The following is a 25,063-nucleotide window of genomic DNA, read 5'->3' as shown; positions in this document are numbered from 1 at the left end:
CTAGGTTTTTTTCTATCTCCTAGGAGTTCTATAGTTTTGCATTTTCATTTAGATCTGTGATTCATTTGAGTTAATTTTTGTGAAGGGTGTAAGGTCTGTATCTAGATTCTTTTTTTTGGCATGTGGATGTCCAGTTGTTCCAGCACCATTTGTTGAAAAGACTATCTTTGCTCCATCGTATTGCCTGTGCTTGAGAAACTACATTTTGATATTTCGTCATGGGACGGCTCTTCTTGTTGCTACCACTGCATGAGATGTGATAAGTTTCAGTTGAAGGTGTCAGAAAACCCCAAATAATTATGGCTTAAACAGAAGTTTCTTTTTTATGTAAAAGTGTAAATTTTGCAGTCATAGATTGGTATATTGACCTTGCTTTATGAAATCTTGGATACCCCAGCTCCTTGCACCTCATGCCTCAGCAATCCCAAGGGAATGGCCTTTCATTCTCATGGACCAAAGTGTTGTGAATTCCAGACAGCTGGTTACCCGAGGGGTGAAAGGACCAAACAACTTGCCCTGCAGTCTAAGAGGGATTTTTTTTTTTCCTGTAAGCTGCCACACCATACTTCTGGTAACGTTCCTTTGTCCAGATATAGTCATAAGAATTTACTTTCAAGGAAGGCTAGGATATGTAGTCTTTATTTTGATGGACATATGTTCAGTTAAAAATTCTGTTACTATGAAAGGAGGAGAGAATGAATATTGGGGGACAACTGTATACTTTGTTCGATTACTCAGCAACTGCCTCAGGAGAGTATTTGTCTTGCTTAGTTGATACTTCTGGGAATGTCCTTTGGTTGTTCCTACAGCTTGCCTTTTCCCAATTTGGCAGAGTCCAACCACAAAGCTATGTACTGTTGTTGAGGAAAACATTGTAGGAAATGCTTTAAAAAAAAAATCACAGGGTAATTATGTTCAGTGTTTTAGTTATCTATTTTTATGTAGGAAACCACTCCAAAAGTTTGTGGTTTAAAACGATAAATATTTATAATAATATTTCTCATGATTCTGTAGGTTAGCTGGGTGAGTCTACTGCTGGGTCTCACTTGAGATCCTTCATGTGGCTGCATTCAGCTTGTGGCTAGTGAGGGTTGGAAGGTCAAGATGGCCATACCCACAGGGCTGGGGCCTTATCAGGGTTGGCTGGAAGTCTAGGGCATTTCTATCTTCCCTTACTTGGCTTCTTTCTGTCCAAGTGGTCTCCAGACCAAACTTTTTTATAGCATGGTGGCTGACTCCCAAGAGAGTGAAAATGTGCCAGTGGTACAGAATGCTTCCACCTATTTCTTTTAGTCAAAGCAAGTCGTGACACCAGCCCAGAGACAAGGAGGGAAGGGAAACAGACTCAGCCTCTTGAGGGGAGGAGTGGAAAAGAACATGTGGCCATCTTTAATCCATTGCATTCTACTATTTTCCTAATATAGTTTTGTATGACACCCATTTGTTCCCTGGAGAAGTCTTCCTGGCTCATTCTTAGCTTCTTGTTCTTACTGAAGAGGCTCCATTCTTGATTGCTTCGAGAAACTCACTGGAGGAAGATTAATCTCTAGGTGCTCAATTAATAATGCTCTTTTTAATGCATATATTTATTTTTCATGCTGGCCAGTTTTTTTCCCAATATTTGATTATAAAAAATTTCACATACAGAAAAGCCACTCACTTTTTGTACAGAATAGTGTTTATTATATATACATTATATATAAGAAACAAGCAATTATGTATATTCTATCCTTGGGATAGATTATATTTTTCTTTTATAATTTTAAAGTTTTAATAGTATCTTCCACTTACGACTATTAAGAATTTGTTTTTTGCAGATTGCTTGCATGAACTAGTTTGAAATTGATGTGGAAATGAAGGTACAGCATGGTACAGATTGTGTATTTTAACTCTTTTGTAGGTCATTTAAGGCCTTTTAAAAATGTTTGCTTTCGACGAAAACTATAGCAAAAGGCAATAATGATCTGATTGCCAAAGCTGGTACTCATTTTTTGTCCTTAACTTACTTAACCTCTCTGCCCTATTTGGCACTGTTGGTAACTCCCCACCTCTCTCAACTCTTCCTTCAGTCTTTTGTGCTTGCTACACTTCCTGTGTTTGCGCTCTATATTAGATTTCTGTTCTTGGCTGTCTTCTCTTTTATACTTTCTCCCTGGGCAGTCTCATCCTCTCCTGATTTTAATCATCTGTTGGCTTCTCTTTTCTAAATTTATATGTCCTGCTCAGGTTGCATCTGAGTTCCAAATTCATAATATCTAACTGCCCTGAATATCTCCAGTTAAATGTCTACACCCAACACGTCTAAAACTGAGCTCATTGCCTCTTGCATTCCCTATCTTGGTTAATAATACTACTTTCCACCCAGATACTTGAGAGATTTATCTTTGCATCCTTTCCCCTCAGCTGTATTTTTCAGTAGGGCACCAAACCTGGTACCTGAATATCTCTCTGATCTATTTTCTTCACATCTTTTTGCCACTCATTTCTTACTTGAATTATTCCAGAGGCTTCTTAAGTGGGTTTTCTGTCAGGGCATTATCTATAGTAAATCTTTTTTTGTTTTGCCGCAGTGTTTTTTTGTTTGTTTTTGTTTTTTAAATTGAGGTATAACATACACAGGAAAATGTGAAAACTTTAAATGTACATATCAGATTTTTACATTTTAATTCACCCATGTAACCAGTACCCACATCAAGATCTAGAACAAATCCAGTGCCACAAAAGACTTCCTTGTACCCCTTCCCAGTTGGTACTATTCTTCCTAGGATAACCGTATTCCAACTTCTGTTACCACATTGATTAGTTTGCCTGATACAGATGGAATCACACATTATGCACTCTTTATATCTTTTACAAGTCAACATTATGCCTGAGAGAATATACACTATATTTACCCATTTTGCTGTTGATGGGCATTTGGGTTGTTTCCTTTTTTTGCCTATTATGAATAGAGCTGCTTTGAACATTCATGTACATGTCTTTTGGTGGGTAGATCTAAGAACTCATTTCTGTTGGGTGAATGGGTACACTTACCCCACTCACCCTATCCCCCGAACTCCCCACCTCTAGGAGTTAAATAGCTTTAGATACTGCCACATAATTTTCCAAAGTAGTTATTCTAATTTATAGTGCTGGTATTGTAAAAAAGAGTTCTAATTTCTCTGCATCCTCACTAGCAGTTGGTATTATCATTCTTTTTCATTTTGGCCATACTTGTGTGTAATATCATGATTGTTTTGCATACCTGTGATAGCTAATGATTTTGAACATCTTTTAATATGTTTACTGGACATCTTTTCTGAAGGATTTTTTTTTTTTTTTTAGTGATGATTAGGTGTTTTTTATTCTGGATATGGGTTCCTTGTTGGATATGCATTAGAACTACCTCTTCCTAGTCTGTGTGACTTTTTGCTTAAGAGTAAATAAAAATTGTTTTTGAAGTAGTTTCACAATTAAAAAATTTCACACTCGCAAAGCTAGTTAAAAAAATTCCTATATGAGGTCTGCTTACATTCCCCAAATGTTAACATAGTACAGTTATAAAAATCAGGAAATTAGCATTGATTTACCAGTTGTCTCACTAATGTCCATTTTCTGGTCCAGGATCTAATCCAGGATTCCGTATATGTTGCATTTAATTGTTGCTGAGTCCTTAGTTTCCTTTAACCTAGAACAGTTTCTCACTTTGTCTTTCATGTCCTTGACACTTTTGAGGAGTGCTGGCCACTTATGGTGGGCTCTTAAACCTTGGGGTTTATCTAATATTTCCTTGTGATTAAATTCAAATTATGCTTTTTTGGATGCAGAAGTGACATGTGCTTCTTAGTACATTATATCAGGAAGCACACAATGTTGATTTGTCCTGTTACTAGTGATTTTAACTTTGATCACTTATCTAAGGAGGTGTCTGACAAATTTCTTCACTGAAAAGTTTACTATATTTTCCATTGCAGTTAATAAATATATCTTTTAGGGAGATACTTTGAAATTATGTAAATATTGTGTTTCTCATACTTTTGCCCCCCAGTTTTGGCGTGTATTAATGATTCTTGTTTGAAATAGTTATTATTGTGGTGTTTACCAAATGGAGATTTAAAAATTTCTGTTGGAACTGATGAGGATGAGTATAATTTTTGTGACTTTCTGTCTGAATTTAAAAAAAAAAAAAAAAAAATTCCACAAGGACTCAGAGGCAAAGAATATACAAATCAATTTTCACTGCAAAGTAAAGGAGCTGTTACAGTGGAGGATTACTGGACTGAATGTCAATACTATGACATAGTATGAGTGTGTTTCATGTTTGGTAATTGCAATCATTGTTGCTTTTGTTGTGGTCATCCATGTACAATGCTTGGTGTCAGTCGATTTATCTCTTGTAAAAATAAAATACAGTGTGTGTGTGTGAAAAAAAAAAAAAAAAAAAAGAAAAAAAAAAAATTTCTGTTGGTCTTCTACATTTATAGAGGAAACAATTTATAGAAGGAACAATGGAAATTCTATTGTTTAGAATTCTATTGTTTAGAATTCTGTTGTAAAGAAGAACCCCCCATTTTCTCATGTAAATTACTTATAATTTGTTTATATCAGGATCAGTTTTTACCTTGTTGGTTATAATGCGTTACTGTTGTTATTTATTGTGTTGCTCAAGTTGCCCACATTTGGCCATCAGGAGCCTTCCTGTTCACTCGTATTACTTTTGATGTGTCCTCTATTTTTTGAGTATTTTCTAGTTTCTAGCTCCACATTATGTTCCAGGCTTATTTGCACTTTCTCTGTCCCAGCTTTGTAATAAACAAATTTTTCTGTTGACATATGTTTTCATCTCTCTTGGGTGTATACTTAGGAGTGGAATTTCTGGGTTGTATGTAACCGTATATTTAACTATTTGAGGAACTGCCAGACTTTTCTAAAGCGAGTGTGTCATTCTGTGTTCTTACCAGCAATGTATGTGGGTTCTACTTTCTTCACATTCTCACCAATGCTTGTTATTATCTTTATTAAACATTTTTTAAATTGAGGTTTAGTTGATTTACAATATTATAGTAGTTTCAGGTGTGCAACATAGTGATTCAAAATTTTTATAGATTATACTTCATTTATAGTTATTATAAAATATTGGCTATATCCCTTGTGCTGTACAATATATCCTTGTAGCTTATTTATTTTATACTTATTAGTTTGTACCTCTTACTCCCCTATGCGTATCTTGCCACTACCCCCTTTCCCTGTCCTCACTGATAACCACTATTTTGTTCTCTATAGCTTCATTTTGATTTCATTTGATTTCAGATATTTTATTTTTTATACAATAGTTCTGTCTGGATAGTTTTCATATTTTTTCATTCCTCATTATCTTCACCTGTGAGTCTGTTTATTTTTTGTTATAATTCACTGGTTTGTTGTTTAGATTCCACATATAAGTGATAACATACAGCATTTGTCTTTCTCTGCCTTATTTCACTAAGCATAATACCCTCCAGGTCCAGCCACATTGTTGCAAATAGCAGAATTTCTTTCTTTCTTTTTTTTAATGGCTGAGTAGTATTCCATTGTGTGTGTGTGTGTGTGTGTGTGTGTGTGTGTGGTGTGTGTGTATCTCATGTTATCTTTATCCCTTTATCTGTTCGTGGACACTTAGGTTGCTTCCATATCTTGGCTATTGTAAATAATGGTGCTATGAACACTGGCGTGTATGTATCTTTTAGAAGTAGTGTTTTCATTTTCTTTGGATATGTACCCAAGAAGTGGAATTGCTTTATCATATGGTAGTTCTACTTTTAGTTTTTTGAGGAACCTGCATGCTGTTTTCCACAGTGGTTGCAGCAATTTATGTTCCCACCAACAGTGTACAGGGTTCCTTTTTCTCCACATCCTAGCCAATATTTGTTATTTGTGGTCTCTGATTGTTATCATCTTTTTAATTATAGCGAAGGCGTGAAGTGGTATTTCATTGTGGTTTTGAATTGCATTTCCTTGATGCCTACTAATATTGAGCATCTTTTCATGTGCTTATTATGCCTTCATTTTGGAAAGATTTTCGTTGGGAATTCCAGGAACAGTTTTTCTTTCAGCACATTGAAGGTATCTTACATTTTCTTCTAGCTTTCTAATGAGAAGTCTGTTGTTATTATCTTGGTTTCTTTGTACATAATGTGTTGTGTTGGGGTTTTTTTTCCTATAGCTTTCTTTAAAATTTTCTCTTTACTACTGGTTTTCAGAAATTTGATTTTCATATGCATTGATGTGGTTTTCCTTATGCCTCTTTTGCTTGGGGTCTGTTGAGATTTTAGGTCTGTGAGTTTATGATTTTCATTAAATTTGTAAAATATTTGGCCAGAGCATTTCTTCAAATGCTCTTTTCTCCCCCTCTCCTCCTTTCCCTTCCTCTCCTTCTGAGACTTTTATTACATATGGGTTAGTCCTCTAGGTAATATTCTACTGAAGCTCTGGTTATTTTTTTGTCCAATTTTTTTCCCTGTGCTTCATTTGATAGCTGCTGTTGTTCTGTCTTCATGTTCACTGATCTTTTCTGCAGTGTCTAATCTACAGTTAGTCACATCCAGTGTGTTTCATTTCAATTCAGTTTTTTCAGATATTGTATTTTTTGTACAATAGTTCTGTCTGGATGGTTTTCATATTTTCATTTAATGCCTCATTATCTTCATATTTACCTTTATATCCTTCAGAAAAATTTTTAAAAATCTATTACATTTATTTTAAGGTCCTCGTCTGCTAATTCCATCATCTCTATCTTTACTGGGTTTGTGTTTATTGACTTTTATCTTGCTTTGGATCTATATTTTCCTGCTTCTTTGCATGCCTGTTAATTTTTATTGGATTCCAGATGCTGGATTTTATGTTGAGTGCTGAATGTTATAGTATTCCTTTAAGGAGTGTTGGACTTTGTTCTGGCATTTAGTGTTTGTGTATCATTTTGATTATTTTGAGGCTGTTTATTATATTATGATGAGTTCATAATATTTTTTGCTCTGGTGCTACTTTAGCTCTGATACTAAGATGTGACTCTTTGAGGACTCTACCCAAATTCCCTTATATTATTATATCTTTCTCTGCTCTGGCTGGTGGGGATGTGAACTGTTCCAAGCTCCGTGTGAACCTGAGAACTGTTCACTGTGCTGCTTTTGAGTGTTTTTTTCTTCTGGCCTTTGGAGACTGAGCTTCCTCATGTACAAATATTACTGAGCCATATTCTTGAAGATACCTTCTGCTTATCTCCAGAGCCCTCTCTCTGTGCAGCTGCTTCCTTTCTAGTATACTGTCCTGCAAATTTTAGCTACTTTGGCCTGCTCAAACTCTCATCTCAGTCTCTTTAACTTGGCATGACTGCTGGGTTCTATTGGTTCCCCCTCCCTGTGCTGTGGCTTTGAAACCACCTTTAGGCAGTAAGCTAGGGTAGTTTTAGAGCTTAGTTCATTTGTTGTTCTCACAGGGAACACAGTCCTGTGCTACATAGTGTCCTCTGTTTGAAAACTGTTTATTTCATGTTTTATCTGATTTCCTAGCTCTTTGTGTCAGGAGGGCAGTTCCATAAATAGAAGAGGAAGCAAAATTCCCCAATACCATTTAAATGAACTTAAATCTTATTGTATACTTGTCAGTATTCCAGGGTACCTCCTCTTTCATGGAAATTCGTGACTTGGGAATTATTTGTTTTCTTTTTTAATATGTTTTGAATAATCTTTTGGACAATGGATCTGCTCTCCCACTCACTCTTTCCTGTTATCAACAGTAATTGTATACCTTAAAAGTACTTCATAATTTACTTTCTGTTAAATCTTTTAATTTTCATTGTTTATTTTTCAGAATTCTGGTCACTTTTTTTTTTTTCTATTTTCACAATTTTTTTTTTTGCATTTTTTAAAATTAGTTATCCATTTTATACATATTAGTGTATATATGTCAATCCCAATCTCCCAATGCATCACACCACGCCCCACCCGCCGCTTTCCCCTCTTGGGGTCCATACGTTTGTTCTCTACATCTGTGTCTCAATTTCTGCCCTGCAGACCGGTTCATCTGTACCATTTTTCTAGGTTCCACATATATGCGTTAAATATACAATATTTGTTTTTCACTTTCTGACTTACTTCACTCTGTGTGACAGTCTCTAGATCCATCCATATCTCTACAAATGACCCAATTTCGTTCCTTTTTATGGGGGAGTAATATTCCATTGTATATATGTACCACATCTTCTTTATCCATTCGTCTGTCGATGGGCATTTAGGTTGCTTCCATGTCCTGGCTATTGTAAATAGTGCTGCAATGAACATTGGGGTGCATGTGTCTTTTTGAATTATGGTTTTCTCTGGGTATATGCCCAGTAGTGGGATTGCTGGGTCATATGGTAATTCTATTTTCAGTTTTTTAAGGAACCTCCATACTATTCTCCATAGTGGCTGTATCAATTTACATTCCCACCAACAGTGCAAGAGGGTTCCCTTTTCTCCATACTCTCTCCAGCATTTGTTGTTTGTAGATTTTCTGATGATGCCCATTCTAACTGGTATGAGGTGGTACCTCATTGTAGTTTTGATTTGCATTTCTTTAATAATCAGTGATGTTGAGCAGCTTTTCATGGGCTTCTTGGCCATCTGTATGTCTTCTTTGGAGAAATGTCTATTTAGGTCTTCTGCCCATTTTTGGATTGGGTTATTTTTTTTTTAATATTGAGCTGCATGAGCTGTTTATATATTTTGGAGATTAATCCTTTGTCCGTTGATTCGTTTGCAAATATTTTCTCCCATTCTGAGGGTTGTCTTTTTGTCTTGTTTGTAGTTTCCTTTGCTGTGCAAAAGCTTTTAAGTTTCATTAGGTCCCATTTGTTTATTTTTGTTTTTATTTCCATTACTCTGGGAGGTGGATCAAAAAATATCTTGCTGTGATTTATGTCAGAGAGTGTTCTTCCTGGGGGCTTCCCTGGTGCCTCAGTGGTTGAGAATCTGCCTGCCAATGCAGGGGACACGGGTTCGAGCCCTGGTCTGGGAAGATCCCACATGCCGCGGAGCGACTAGGCCCGTGAGCCACAATTGCTGAGCCTGCGCATCTGGAGCCTGTGCTCCGCAACAAGAGAGGCCGCGATAGTGAGAGGCCCGTGTACCACGATGAAGAGTGGCCCCCACTTGCCGCAACTAGAGAAAGCCCTTGCACAGAAACGAAGACCCAACGCAGCCAAAAATAAATTAAAAGAAAAAAATTTCCTCTAGGAGTTTTATAGTGTCCGGTCTTGCATTTAAGTCTCTAATCCATTTTGAGTTTTTTTTTGTGTATGGTGTTAGGGAGTGTTCTAATTTCATTCTTTTACATGTAGCTGTCCAGGTTTCCCAGCACCACTTATTGAAGAGACTGTATTTTCTCCATTTTATATCCTTGCCTCCTTTGTCATAGATTAGTTGACCATAGGTGTGTGGGTTTATCTCTGGGCTTTCTATCCTGTTCCACTGATTTATATTTCTGTTTTTGTGCCAGTACCGTATTGTATTGATTACTGGCTTTGTAGTATAGTCTGAAGTCAGGGAGTCTGATTCCTCCAGCTCCATTTTTTTCCCTCGAGACCTCTTTGGCTATTTGGGGTCTTTTGTGTCTCCATACAAATTTTAAGATTTTTTGTTTAGTTCTGTAAAAAATGCCATTGGTAATTGGATAGGGATTGCATTGAATCTGTAGATTGCTTTGGGTAGTATAGTCATTTTCACAATATTGATTCTTCCAATCCAAGAACGTGGTATATATCTCCATCTGTTTGTATCATCTTTAATTTCTTTCATCAGCATCTTATAGTTTTCTGCATACAGGTCTTTTGTCTCCTAGGTAGGTTTATTCCTAGGTATTTTATTCTTTTTGTTGCAATGGTAAATGGGAGTGTTTCCTTAATTTCTCTTTCAGATTTGTCATCATTAGTGTATAGGAATGCAAGAGATTTTTATGCATTAATTTTGTATCCTGCAACTTTACCAAATTCATTGTCTAGCTGTAGTAGTTTTCCAGTGGCATCTTTAGGACTATGTATAGTATCATGTCATCTGCAAACAGTGACAGTTTTACTTCTTTTCCAATTTGTATTCCTTTTATTTCTTTTTCTTCTCTAATTGCTGTGGCTAGGACTTCCAAAACTATGTTGAATAATAGCGGCGAGAGTGGACATCTTTGTCTTGTTCCTGATCTTAGAGGAAATGCTTTCAGTTTTTCACCATTGAGAATGATGTTTGCTGTGGGTTTGTCACTTAAGGCTTTTACTATGTTGAGGTAGGTTCCCTCTATGCCCACTTTCTGGAGAGTTTTTATCATAAATGGGTGTTGAATTTTGTCTAAAGCTTTTTCTGCATCTATTGAGATGATCATATGGTTTTTTTTCTCCAATTTGTTATTATGGTATATCACATTGATTGATTTGCATATATTGAAGAATCCTTGCACCCCTGGGATAAATCCACTTGATCATAGTGTATGATGCTTGTAATGTGTTGTTGGATTCTGTTTGCTAGTATTTTGTTGAGGATTTTTGCACCTATATTCATGAGTGATATTGGTCTGTAATTTCCTTTTTTTGTAGTATCTTTGTCTGGTTTTGGTATCAGGGTGATGGTGGCCTCATAGAATGAATTTGGGAGTGTTCCTTCCTCTACATTTGTTTGGAAGAGTTTGAGAAGGACAGGTGTTAGCTCCTCTCTAAATGTTTGATACAGTTCACCTGTGAAGCCATCTGGTCCTGGACCAGATGTCTTATGTATTGAGGTGCTCCTATGTTGGGTGCATATATATTTATAATTGTTATATCTTCTTCTTGGATTGATTCCTTGATCATTATGTAGTGTCCTTCCTTGTCTCTTGTAACATTCTTTGTTTTAAAGTCTGTTTTATCTGATATGAGTATTGCTACTCCAGCTTTCTTTTGATTTCCATTTGCATAGAATATCTTTTTCCATCCCCTCACTTTCAATGTGTATGTGTCCCTAGGTCTGAAGTGGGTCTCTTGTAGACAACATATATATAGGTCTTGTTTTTGTATCCATTCAGCAAGCCTGTGTCTTTTGATAGGAGCATTTAATCCATTCACGTTTAAGGCAATTATTGATATGTATGTTCCTATTACCATTTTCTTAATTGTTTTGAGTTTGTTTTGTAGGTCCTTTTCTTCTCTTGTGTTTCCCACTTAGAGACGTTCCTTCGGCATTTGTTGTAGAGCTGGTTTGGTGGTGCTGAATTCTTTTAGCTTTTGCTTGTCTGTAAAGCTTTTGATTTCTCCGTCGAATCTGAGTGAGATCCTTGCCGGGTAGAGTAATCTTGGTTGTAGTTTCTTCCATTTCATCACTTTAAATATGTCATTCCACTCCCTTCTGGCTTGTAGAGTTTCTGCTGAGAAATCAGCTGTTAACCTTATGGGAGTTCCCTTGTATGTTATTTGTCATTTTTCCCTTGCTGCTTCAATAATTTTTCTTTGTCTTTAATTTTTGCTAATATATATATTTTTTATTAATTTATTTATTTTTGGCTGTGTTGGGTCTTCGTTTCTGTGCGAGGGCTTTCTCTAGTTGTGGCAAGTGGGGGCCACTCGTCATCATGGTGCGCGGGCCTCTCACCATCGTGGCCTCTCTTGTTGCGGAGCACAGGCTCCAGACGCGCAGGCTCAGCAGCTGTGGCTCACGGGCCCAGCCGCTCCGCGGCACGTGGGATCTTCCCAGACCAGGGCTCGAACCCGTGTCCCCTGCACTGGCAGGCAGAGTCTCAACCCCTGCGCCACCAGGGAAGCCCAATTTTTGCTAATTTGATTACTGTGTGTCTCGGCTTGTTTCTTCTTGGGTCTGTGCTTCCTGGACTTGGGTGGCTATTTTCTTTCCCATGTTAGGGAAGTTTTCAACTATAATCTCTTCAAATATTTTCTCTGGTCCTTTCTCTCTTCTCCTTCTGGGACCCATATAATGCGAATGTTGTTGCATTTAATGTTGTCCCAGAGGTCTCTTAGGCTGTCTTCATTTCTTTTCATTCTTTTTTCTTTATTCTGTTCTGCAGTAGTGAATTCCACCATTCTGTCTTCCAGGTCACTTATCCGTTCTTCTGCCTCAGTTATTCTGCTATTGATTCCTTCTAGTGTATTTCTCATTTCAATTATTGTATTGTTCATCTCTGTTTGTTTGTTCTTTAATTCTTCTAGGTCTTTGTTAAACATTTCTTGCATCTTCTCGATCTTTGTCTCCATTCTTTTTCTGATGTCCTGTATCATCTTACTATCGTTATTCTGAATTCTTTTTCTGGATGTTGCCTATCTCCACTTCATTTAGTTGTTTTTCTAGGGTTTTATCTTGTTCCTTCATCTGGTACATAGCCTTCTGCCTTTTCATCTTGTCTGTCTTTCTGTGAATGTGGTTTTTGTTCCACAGACTGCAGGATTGTAGTTCTTCTTGCTCCTGCTGTCTGCCCTCTGGTGGATGAGGCTATCTAAGAGGCTTGTGGAAGTTTCCTGATGGGAGGGACTGGTGGTGGGTGGAGCTGGGTGTTGCTCTGGTGGGCAGAGCTCAGTAAAACTTTAATCTGCCTGTCTGCTGATGGGTGGGGCTGGGTTCCCTCCCTGTTGGTTGTTTGGCCTGAGGGGACCCAACACTGGGAGCCTACCCTGGGTCTTTGGTGGGGTAATGTCGGGCTCTGGGAGTGCTCATGCCAAGGAGTACTTCCCAGAACTTCTGCTGCCAGTGTCCTTGTCCTCATGGTGAGACACAACTACCCCTGCCTCTACAGGAGATCCTCCAACACTAGCAGGTAGGTGTGGTTCAGTCTCCTATGGGGTCACTGCTCTTTCCCCTGGGTCCTGATGCAGACACTACTTTGTGTGTGCCCTCCAAGAGTGGAGTCTCTGTTTCCCCCAGTCCTGTCGAAGTCCTGCAATCAAATCCCGCTAGCCTTCAAAGTCTGATTCTCTGGGAATTCCTCCTCCCGTTGCCAGACCCCCAGGTTGGGAAGCCTGAAGTGGGGCTCAGAACCTTCACTCCAGTGGGTGGACTTCTGTGGTATAAGTATTCTCTAATTTGTGAGTCACCCACCCAGCAGTTATGGGATTTGATTTTATTGTGATTGCGCCCCTCCTACTGTCTCATTGTGGTTTCTTCTTTGTCTTTGGATGTGGGGTGTCTTTTTTGGTCAGTTCCAGTGTCTTCCTGTCGATGATTTTTCAGTAGTTAGTTGTGATTCCGGTGCTCTCGCAAGAAGGAGTGAGTGACCGTCCTTCTACTCCACCATCTTGAACCTGAAGCCTGGTCACTGTTGCTATATCATATAATTTCAGATTTTTTTTTCTCGCTCATTTATTTATTTACTATTAACTATAGACTTTTTTGGATTTCACCAGTTTTCCCGCTAATGTCCTTTTTCTTTTCCTGTATAGACCTTTTAAAGGTCATGAAAAATTTCGTTTACTTTTGAAAAGTACTATTCAGGTATTTTGTATAATGTCTCTCAATTCCAGTTTGATGTTTTATCATGCTGTGGACTTTTTCTTTATCCATTCCTCTGTCGATAGACATTAGGGCTGCTTCCACCTTTTGGTTATTGTGAATGATGCTGCAGTGAACAGGAGTGTGCAAATATCACTTTGAGATCCTGCTTTTAATTATTTTGGGTAAATACCCTGAAGTGGGGTTGCTGGATCACATGGTAATTCTATTTTTAGTTTTTTGAGGAACCTTCAGACTGTTTTCCATAGCAGCTGTACCATTTTACATTCCACCAACAGTGTACCAGAGTTCTAATTTCTCTACGTCTTGGCCAACACTTGTTTTCTGTTTTTTTGATAGTGACTATCTTAATGGGTGTGAGGTGATACCTCATTGTGGTTTTGATTTACATTTTCCTGATGATTGGTGATGTTGAGCATCTTTTCATATGTTTCTTGGCTATTTGTTTATCTTCTGTGGAGAAATGTCTATTGAGGTCCTTTGCTACTTTTTAATGTTACTTTTTAAAGTTACTTTTGTTGTTGTTAAGTTATAGGCGTTCTTTATACATTCTGGATATTAACTCTTTATCAGACGTGTGATTTGCAATTATTTTTTTCCCATTCTATAGGTTACCTTTCACTCTGTTGATTGTTTCTTTTGATGTGCAGTTTTTAAGTTTGATGTAGTCTCATTTTTTTTCTAATTTTGCTTTTGTTGCTTGTCCTTTTGGTGTCATATCTCAGAAATAATTGCCAAATCCAATGTTACAAAGTTTTTCCCCTACATTTCCTTCTGTGACTTATATGGTTTTAGGCTCTACCTTAGGTCTGTAATCCATTTTGAGTTAATTTCGTGTATGGTGTAAGGTAAGGGTCTTCATTCCTTTGCATGTGGATATCCAGTTTCCTCAGTGTCATTCGTTGAAGAGACTGTCTTTTCCCCATTGTGTGGTCTTGATACCCTTGTCAAAGATTATCTGACTGTATATGGGAGGATTTATTTCTGGGCTCTCTATTCTGTTCCACTGGTATATGGGTCTATCTTTATGTCAGTTCCACACTATTTGGATTACTGTAGTTTTATAATATATTTTGGTATCAGGAATCACGCAGTAGACTTTTAGGAAGAACACTGTGGAGGTGAAGTGCCTTTCTCATTGTGTCATATTGAGGAGCTATATGATAGCAACATGATTTATCACTGGTGATGTTAACCTTGATCACTTGGTTAAGGTGGTGTCTGCCAGATTTCTCCACTGTAAAATTATCCTTTTTCTTTTTGATAGGCTGTTCCTTAGAAGCAAGTCACTAAGTCCAACCCATGCTCAAGGGGAGGGGAATTAAGCTCCACCTCCTGAAGGAATGAGTATCAAAGAATTTGTGGACATTTGTTAAAATCACCACAGTAATTAATTAATTTTATGGGGGAAAGGTATTTTGAGGCTATTTAAATATTCTGTTTCTTCTTAAAGTTTCCCCAACTAAACTTTATCACTCCTTAGTGGATTTTGCCTGCAGCAATTATTAGTGGGGTGTTCTAATGGTGATATTCCACTTCCCTTATTCCTTTTACATTTATTATTTGGAATTCTTCTGTATGGAATGTTTTTCTTTTCCCCTACAATTAGTTATTTATTCAATCATTTATATAGTTCTATTTAGACTCAGTGAAATTTTTTTTATTTGGGTTTTAATCCAATATTATCAGTATTTATTTTGTTGCTCAAATTGTTCAGATTTGGTCATTGGGAGCTCCTTCAAGGTGCATCTTATGTCCTTTTTACATGCCTCCATCTTTTTTTTCCATTCTTTTTGTTTTTTCCCTTTCTTTTTTTTCCTTTTTTTTTTTTTTTGTCTTTTCAAGCATTTCCTTACTCTCTGACACTAAGATATTTCAGGTTAATAGTGTATTTTTCATGTCCCAGCCTTGTCTCCAGAAAGCCTTGGTTTCTTTTATCGAAGAATGGTATTTAGCAACTAAGATCTGGGCTCTAGATGTGATCCTACTGCTGGGGTGTTACTTCTTTTAAGCCCTCTCACCTGATAGAATTAGGAAAAATATGTGGTTATACTAACCCATGTATACACACATTGGTATTTATTCCTGTCATTTTTTTTTTCTGTATCTAGCAGATAGATACTTTTTAACAGTTTAGTTATATCTAAATTCAAAACATTTTGAAAGAACATTCCACTTTTTTCCATGCTTTTGGTTGTGTGTTGTATGAATGGTTAATTCAGAATGCTGGGGGAGTTTGCACTGGTATCCTGACTTCCCTATACATATTGTAATTTTGCATAAGATTTTAGATAAAACATATATTCAGTCAGATTTACTTATTACAGTAAAATATATAATTTCAAAAATAAAGTATTTAGGTCTTAAGTGGAGGGGGCATACATTAAGTCTAGCCACTGTTTTTTTTAATGATATCATTGCTGAAATAATATTTATGTAAACTTGTTCTTGCATAAGAGAGATTCCTACAATTTTGAATCTTATACTTTCAAGCTTCAATAATAACCTTATAAGGGATCTGAATGTGTGTGTGTGTGTAAAATCCTCATTTCACAAAAAGTCTTATGGGCTTTACCACTCCAATTTAAGCCAAAACTTTAAAATTCTTTGCTTTTGCGAGTCTTTTCTTTAATAGATTTGAATAGATCAAAACGTCTTAACTTGCCGCTAAAGGCTGTACTAATAATCCTTAGAAAATTTTCTTTTTTCCTTCTTCCTTTTTACTTTTTTGTACTTGCAAAGCTATTGGAAGGTACAGATGACTTGGATTTTATGAAATTTAAAATCATGTCCAAGATGAGGTGATCTGTGAAAATGGAGATGTCTTCCATGTTTAGTTTGACTGCACGTAAGAATTTTTTTAGCCTAAGAGATAATGGGGCTTTCTTTTCTATATTTTTACTGTATAATATGTTTTAAGGGATAAACTTTTTTCTTTAGTATGAAACATATTTTTGTCCGGTAAGCAGTCAAAAATGCAGTACTTAATAAAACCAATAAATTTGAAAATAACTCCATGAACTCCCTATGGACTTTTTATATTGCAATTACTGTGACTGTGGTAATAGCAACGAGCAGTTTTTTATCTACAGTATACAAAAATACAACTGCACTTTTTTTGTCCCCCAAGAAAGGCACAAATGTCTTGTAAGTGGATTAATTAATATATTTAAATTTTCCTTGAAGTATTTTTATTGTACCATTATTTTGCAATATTTTTGTTGCAGGTATGCAATATTTTAGTTACATTTTATTTTTTTTATTTTTTATTTTTATTTGTTGGCTGCACCGCACAGCTTCTGGGATCTTAGTTCCCTGACCAGGGATTGAATCCGCGCCCTTGGCAGTGAAAGCGCGGAATTGTAACCACTGGACCGCCAGGGAATTCCCTTTACTTACATTTTCGGTAAATAAGGACTTGTGGATTGTTTTGGCAACCTAAGTATCACTTTTTATTTTTTATTTTTTTGTAGGGTGGGGAATAAGGTATGGAGCGTATTACTCTCCAGTTCATTTACTTCAGTACACTTTTGTAGTTCTCCCTTTTGCGAGCAATATCCTGAGGGGAAAACTGGTCGTGTTCTTGAGGTCCATCCTCCAGGTCTTCTCCTAATTCTTGGCTGGGTTCCCTGTACTCCAGCATCAGCTTACATGAGTATAAAGCCTGGATTCTTGGCCACCTTACTTTGCCTAGAATGGGCGAATGTCCCATTTCCAGATTCTTAGCCCCTTCAAACAGATACTTTCTGTATTCCGCATTTAAATGGCTTTTCTAGTTCTGGGTGAGAGTTCTAGTCTGCTGTTAGCTTTTGCATCTCACCCAGAAGCAGAATTTCCTCCCTCCACCAGTTGACTTGTTAGAGAAATCTGGATGTTTGTCTTACAGAATTTTCCAAAGTCCAAATTTTCTTAATTGCATCTATGTGGTGTCATTTAGTATGTTCTCCTGTCCTCTGTATTTTCTGTTAAGTGATAGTAATATCTAAAGGCTTGGTCAGGTAAGTTTCAGATAATTTTTGATCATATAATTTTTTATGTCAGGAATACTTGAAAGATGGTGTACATAATTGTTAGGAGGTACTTTTTGGGGGGGAGACAGTTAATGATCACTGGTGATAATTACCCAATTCATTAGTTCCTTAGTGGTTACAAAATGGTGGTATTCTAAGTTTTTTATTCTTTTTTCATTTATTGGCTGGAATATGTCTATGAGAGAATCTTTTCTTCATCAACTCTTTGTTACTCTAAAAGTGCAGTTTATATAAGAAAGACACAATGAATGTTTTACTCAACGGTTATCAGAAGAATCTATCAATCACCTAGCATCATTAAAAGGTAGCCAGAGAGGGTTTTTTTTTTTCTTTTTTTTGATTTTGTCTTGTTGAGGATTATTAACAACTCATGGATATGAAGTTATTTGATTTGTTATAGTCCATTGTAGCTATCCTTAAAGGTGCTCCGATTGACCCATCTTTGGCCTGTGGGCCTATTCAGATTGGCTCCAGAGTGCTTTTGATAGGACTCTATGGCCTTCAGTAGGTTCCTTGTTTTCCCTTGGGGAAAAATTGTTTGAGATTCATCTTGTATACTTCTGGTCCCAGACCTGGAACTAGTAATTTCTCCAAGAAGTCCTCGTTATTTTTAATGGACATGGCATTTAAAAATCATAATTTGAATGTGAGTTTTCTTTTTAAAAATTATCTGCCTTATTGTATATATTAATTTTTAAAATTGTATTAATCTTCAGTGTCTTTCTTGAAATAGATGGACTATAACTTGATAAATATACAGACTATTTTAAATTAAGTACTATGACATTTATCTTAACAGGATTGAAAAGAAAAGCTATCTCCATAGGAACTAGTAATTTCCTCTTAATTATCATTCCTGGAGTTCTGGGATTGTTACCAGGCTCTTAGAGGTTACCAATATAAATTCTACAACAGTCAGTATTATTCAATGAGTTGTTAGCTGAGTTAAAATACTGGGGCCTACACCAAATCTGGAAAGAGGCCTGGTAGTGCATGCCTTTAAATTCTCAGCTGAATCTGTTATAGGCAAGCATTTGAAAGCTACTGATTTGACCATTGGTACTCTAAGTAACCAGTAATGATTTAAATGGCTGTTTTTGGAAACTTTTCTACTTTAATCCCAAATATTTAGTCTGAATGTGATATAAGAGCAACATCTTAAAGACCTATGGGCAGGTTCAAGTTAATATATCATTGCCAAACAATCCTTCTCACCAGTAGTATTTAGGTAAGCCTCCCTTGTTGCCTTTTGTTCATTACTATTTTATTTTATTTTATTTTTAGAGGGTGTCGTAGAGATGGCTTTTTAAAAAATTTTTAAATTTATTTTTGGCTGCGTTGGGTCTTAGTTGTGGTGCGCAGGCTCTTCGTTGTAGTGCGCGGGCTTCTCTCTAGTTGTGGCGTGTGGGTTTTCTCTTCTCTAGTTGTGGTGCACTGGCTCCGGGGCGTGTGGGCTCTGTAGTTGTGGTGCGCGGGTTCCAGAGCGCGTGGGCTCTGTAGTTTGCGGCTTGTGGGTTCTAGCTGAGGCGTGTGAGCTCAGTAGTTGTGGCGTGCCGGCTTAGTTGCCCTGTGGCATGTGGGATCTTAGTTCCCTGACCAGGGATTGAACCCGTGTCCCCTGCATTGTAAGGCGGATTCTTTACCACTGGACCACCAGGGAAGTCCCTGTTCATTACTCTTTTAAAAGGGTCTCAGAGTTGAAAAAAAAAAAGGACTGGTTCTCTGATTTAAAATTCAGTCAGATGAACTAACTGTAGCAAGTATAAACTTCTGATGAATATAAGGTTAGATCTCATCTGATAGACATTTTTACCTTAAAAAGTGTTTGGAAAAGAGAGAATAGTAATACGAGTTGGCATTCTCTGAGTGTGTATTATCTGATAAGAATCAGATAACAGAAAATTAGTGAACAGTTTTTTCATTTTTAATAGCTTTTTCTTGATTAAAGTTATACCTTGGAAAAAATTCACATTTTGACTTTCACAATCCACGATTCACAGTTCTAGATGACCAGTAATCCTTATGCACTAACAATTAGAAGGGAGTCTGAGCTCCAAACTCCCATTTCCTATTAGACAATTAGCCAATGCTTGGGAAGTAATTGACCTAACTAAATACACACCTCTCTACGTCTATGCCAGAGAAGATTATACTAGATATAGGTGAAATGATACTGGTATTCCAGGTACTTTAGGAGTAAAATAGATTTTGTGGTGTGTTATGAGACTAGTTATCATTTATAAGAAAGATTCTTTGGGGAGATGCTTTTCACGTTCCAAATAGACTGAGAGAGGAGCATAGCCTAACTGTAAATCATGAGCTGCATTGTTGTAAATTTCATTCGTTTCTGTTAGTAAAAATGTATTCCCCGCCCTATCCCCCCACCCTGCGTTCCCAGATCGGTTTTATAATCCTTATGGATTTTATTTGAGCATTGAAATTAGAGTGAGATAAATTTTTCTCAGTGTTAGCCTAAGAATTGATTGAAATAGTTTTTATTCATTTTAGGAAATCTACTTTCTTCAATGTGTTAACCAATAGTCAAGCTTCAGCAGAAAACTTCCCATTCTGCACTATTGATCCTAATGAGAGCAGAGTACCTGTGCCAGATGAAAGGTTTGACTTTCTTTGCCAGTACCACAAACCAGCAAGGTAAGAAAAATCTTTATGCCATTGTTCATGTGGTGGCCCTGTATAGATTGAGTAAATATATATAAGTGATATATTTAAAATTATGTAGAAGGGTTGTGTTGTTTTTTTCCAAATTAATGTAGCATTATTGTTTTGGGTGATTATAAAAGTAACCTAGAACCTGGAGAAGGGTGAGGAAGGGTGCATCCATTGTTAACATTGAAGTTATTTTTTTCTGGGGAGTGTGAAGTAGAGGGAGTAATTAGTCTGTATTATGTGATTCCATTCATGTAAAATGATACATGTATTTGTGTATTCATAGGAAAATGTATGAACTGAAGATCACAAACTAATTGATGGTTATCTCTGGGGAATGGAATTTTTAGGTCATTTTTTTCTTTATTTCTTGTAGTTCTCTCTGTATGAAGTTTTTATAACAGCATGTATTATATCTTTAATTAGAAAAAGTAAGATAATACAGTTTTATTGTAGGAAGTTCAGACAATATGGAAATGTACAAAGAGAGGAGTAAAAATCACCTATACTTCTACCTTGATATAATAGATGTAAGTACTTTTGAGGTAGATCCTTCCATACTTTTGATATTTTTTTACTTGGGGTATCATTAATATTTTTCTAGATTAAAAAGTACAGATTTAAATAAATAATGATTTCTAATATAATGATAATGTTTAGTACTATGTTATATGAATGTACACAGTTTATTTACCATTTCCCTATTATTGAGAATTTAGTTTGCTTTTAGTTTTTCACTATTTTGAATGTGGTGATAAATCCCCAATTTTTGTCTCCAGCCCTGAACTCTGTTGAACTCCAGACGTATATCTAACCGCCTGCTTGACACTGACACTTAGATGACTAAACAGGTGCCTCCGACTTTACATGTCCTAAATGGACTTCTTGATTTCACCCTGCCTGTGTCAAATTTGTTCTTCCTCAAGACGTTTATAATTCAATAAATAGTACTATTATTTCTTCAGTTGCTTAGGTTAAAGCCCAAGATCTATCCTTGATTCTTTTCTTTCCTCACCCCTACATCCAATCTATCAGCAATTCCTATGAGTTCTAACTACAGAATATATATCAAATTTATTTACTTCTCTTACTTTCATCCTCTAGTTTTAGCATCTATTGATTTTTTGATGAATTAATTATTACTGGGATGATTGTCACGTGATGATTTTGTAATTCCACCATTTCTTCTTCATTTATTAGTTGACATTCTGCTGTAAGAAGAGCTTTCTTGTTTTCATTTATTCATTCATATATTTATTCATATCAGTGTTACTCACTTGGTTATAATATGTCACAGTCATTGAATATAGCTCAAATTATATCCCTCAAATTGGCTCCTCAAGCTGACTTCTGAATCCTTTTTAAAAACTTTTTATTTTTAAATGATTTCAGTTTTATATAAAAGCTGCAAAATTATATGTAGAATGTTTGTATGCCTTTCACTCAAATTTCTCTGAACCTTTGAAAATAACTTGCAGACATGATGCCACATTGCACTTTAATTCTTCAGTTTGTATTTGCTAAGTATAGACACTCGCCTACATAACCACAGTAAACCATCATAATCAGGACATTGACAATGATCTAATATTATCATCTAATTCACAGATTCCATTTAGATTTCTCCAGTTGTCCCAATAATGTGCTTATTTGCTCAATCCCTGTATATGTTGCAAATCTCTTGAACCCACCAGGTTGTTGCCCAGTTTGGACACTCTCCTGGCTTGGGCCCTGCCTATTGCTGGGCTGCTCTGCCCAGATGCCTTCTTTGTCCAGGCCCCAAATGCTGTTGTGCTGCCTTCTCTGCCCACTCTAACTCTCTCCTTCTGTGAGCCTTTGCCACTGAGGGGCTGTGTGGTCATGTGACATTGCTGAAATTTTCCAGAGACATGAGAGAACAACAACAATAATAAAGCTCTTGGAGGGACTTCCCTGGTGGCGCAGTGGTTAAGACTCCGAGCTCCCAATGCAGGGGGCCTGGGTTTGCTCCCTGGTCAGGGAACTAGATCCCACATGCATGCTGCAACTAAGAGTTCGCATGCCACAATTAAGGAGACCGCCTACTGCAACTAAGGAGCCCGCCTTCCACAACTAAGGGACACACGTGCCGCAACTAAGGAGCAGGCGAGCCGCAACTAAGGAGCCCGTGAGCTGCAGCTAAGGAGCCCGCCTGCCACAACTAAGACCCAATGCAACCAAATAAATAAATAAATAAATGTCATGTTATTTAAAAAAAAAAAACAATAATAAAGCTCATGGACTTCAAATTTATTGAAATTTTAGGCAGGGAATTAATTTCTCAAAATTTCTCTTGCTTTACTGGTAAACATTGATTAAACACCTTTATGGAAATACAAAAGTTGAACGGAAACCCATCTTCATTTTTTCCGTAACTTAATTTTGGCCTCTTTGTGGTCAAGCAAATAAGGAAGAATTGACAGTAATTCATAGTTTTTCTTCTTGCTACCCCAGACTTATCTGTTATATTGCAAGTTTCCAGGTTTTTTGTTTGTTTTTTTGATGGAAGAAAAATCCTCCTCATCATTTTCATTTGTTTCTATTGAAGAAAGACTTATAAATGTTTTTGGTATTCTGTGTTCATTATATCATAGTGATTAAAAAGATTTTTAACCTTATTTTAATCTCAAGAAAGTTTCATAAGGTCTAAAAACAAAGTAGTCTTAGAATCATTGGTATAGTATATAAAAAATCTTTGAATTAGGGGTCAAGTCTTTATTTTTTGAGATATGGTATTAATGGTTTAAACCTTTATCCTGGCCTTAAATCAAGAATCAGAATTAAGAAACTCATTTTCATTAGAAAACAGAACCTCAGAGCTATAGATTGTCCTGTCTGGTTTCCTTATAAAAGGAAACGGAAGCCCAGAAAGGTGAAATGATTTGCTCAAGGTCACACAGATAGTTAATGTCAACCAGGGCTAGAACCCAAGGCTTCTTACTTCAACTTAAGGGCCTTTCCTCTCGTATCTATGCTACTGTACTTTATATTTATCATATGGGTGATATGTTTTAGTTGTTAGAAGTTATATTATTTAGATGAGTTTGGTTGCACCTAACATATGGATTTAAAAATTGATTTATTGAGTTAGTAACAGGTAGCATGGTATTTTGTGTTGGTTTCAGCACCTCAGTTGTGTCATCAAGGACCTGGCTTCGTTCCCCTCTCCATTTTACTTACTTTATCAGCTTGATCATAAGATTGCCTTCCCCTTTGGTCATCTCAAATGACCAAATCATTTGGAACTCTCAAATCTTGGAACTGTATACTTTCTCATCCATGTTCAGAGTGAAGGAAGAGGGATTTGCTTCTAGAAGCCCTGTCAGAGAACTGATGATCTTCTATTCAAGAACCCTCTTAACCCTCTCTGGCAAATCTCTCCTTAAGTCTTTCTAGGCAAATGGAGCAAGGCAGAGGTCCTAGAATCATTAATTGTGCCTAGGGGATGAAATTAAGCTGCTTAGTATAGGCCCAAGCTACATGCCCCCTTCTAGAGTTAGGTGTAGAGCCAGCTTTTTCAAAGCTCCGGGCTACACTGGGGAGGTATGACTAGCCAAATGACAGTCAATATAGTCATCAAGAGAAGGGGCAAAGGATGCTGGAGAGGCAACCACAGTAGTCACCAGAAACTTAACCCCTTCTTTTGTATGTTTTCTGTGGATTTGCTGGTACCAGTTATGAAGTAATTCCTATTTGTATAAAAATTTTTTATAGAACAATTATTTTAAAAGGACTCATTTTCCATGCAGATAATAGGAAAGCATTTTGTGGAACTTTTATGTTGTATTTTATCATGTAATAAAATTGACATTCTGAAAAATGAATACTCTGAAAATTGACAAAGGATACATAAATGCATATACCGTACACCTTTGTCATATGACATTGAAAGTAGCTTAATTTACTCATACGCTTTAATCTCCATTTCTACATGGCTGACTGGTTTTCTTGTTTTCTAATTTGTGTTAACTGTTACTTTACTGTGTCTAATTCTGTTGCTGTTGTTAACAACTACGTTATTACTATGCTGACAATTGGTTCACATCGTTACATGCATTTTGGGGCTATAAAACCTATATGGTGATTAAATGCAAACCCAGATATCCTATATTTGAATAGCAGTTTTGTCACTATTAGCTGAGTGATCCTGTGTGCAATAGATTTCTTAACTCCTCTATGGCTTAATTTCCTCATCTGTAAAGTGGATTTAATAAATAACACCCATCTTATAGAGTAACTTTGAACTTTGGAATGATAATACATGTAAAGCACTTAGTCCAGTTCCTGGCACAAAGTATCTGTTGAGTACGTTGGCTCATTCTATGATGATTACCTTGACTTGTATCAGTATACTCTTTAAATGTTCCCTGCTTTTGTGTATGTGTGCATGTGCCAGTATAATAAAATTAATGATATGAGTTTTAGTTTTTAGAGTAACAATAAAAACATCTGTTCTGCTTTAAAATGTTTTCCCTTCATTTTCCTAGGTAAGAAAGTCCTAATGTTTTAAAAGATTATTTCTTGTTTAAATTTTTTTTATTCATTTGAGAGTCTAGTAAACATTGTTCTAGAAAGGAAAGAATTAATTCATGTAACATGTTTGGGAAAGCCATTTGGTTAATAAACAGGTTCTTAGTACTATTTTATATTAAAATCATCTTTTGTTTTTCAGCAAAATTCCTGCTTTTCTAAATGTAGTGGATATTGCTGGCCTTGTGAAAGGAGCTCACAATGGGCAAGGCCTGGGAAATGCCTTTTTATCTTATATTAGTGCCTGTGATGGAATCTTTCATCTAACACGTAAGTACAGTTGTTTATTTAATTGATTGATTTCATTATGATCCGTGTTTTCTTTCCATTATTGTGCAAATAAAATTAATA

General features: G+C 36.5%; 1 protein-coding gene across 1 annotated transcript in view; it reads left to right on the top strand.

The window, feature by feature from the left end:
* Positions 1 to 25,063, top strand: part of OLA1 (Obg like ATPase 1) — a 172,446-nt gene that overhangs the window by 6,076 nt on the left and 141,307 nt on the right. The window contains exons 3-4 of the mRNA XM_059927262.1: positions 20,006 to 20,149; positions 24,855 to 24,982. Coding sequence (XP_059783245.1) covers positions 20,006 to 20,149; positions 24,855 to 24,982 — 272 coding nt within the window. The remainder of the gene's footprint in view (positions 1 to 20,005; positions 20,150 to 24,854; positions 24,983 to 25,063) is intronic.

Source organism: Balaenoptera ricei, chromosome 7 (genome assembly GCF_028023285.1).
Source record: "Balaenoptera ricei isolate mBalRic1 chromosome 7, mBalRic1.hap2, whole genome shotgun sequence".
Lineage (NCBI taxonomy): Eukaryota > Metazoa > Chordata > Mammalia > Artiodactyla > Balaenopteridae > Balaenoptera > Balaenoptera ricei.
The sequence above is the reverse complement of the archived record's forward strand: the minus strand, read 5'-3'. Positions and strand labels throughout refer to the sequence as shown.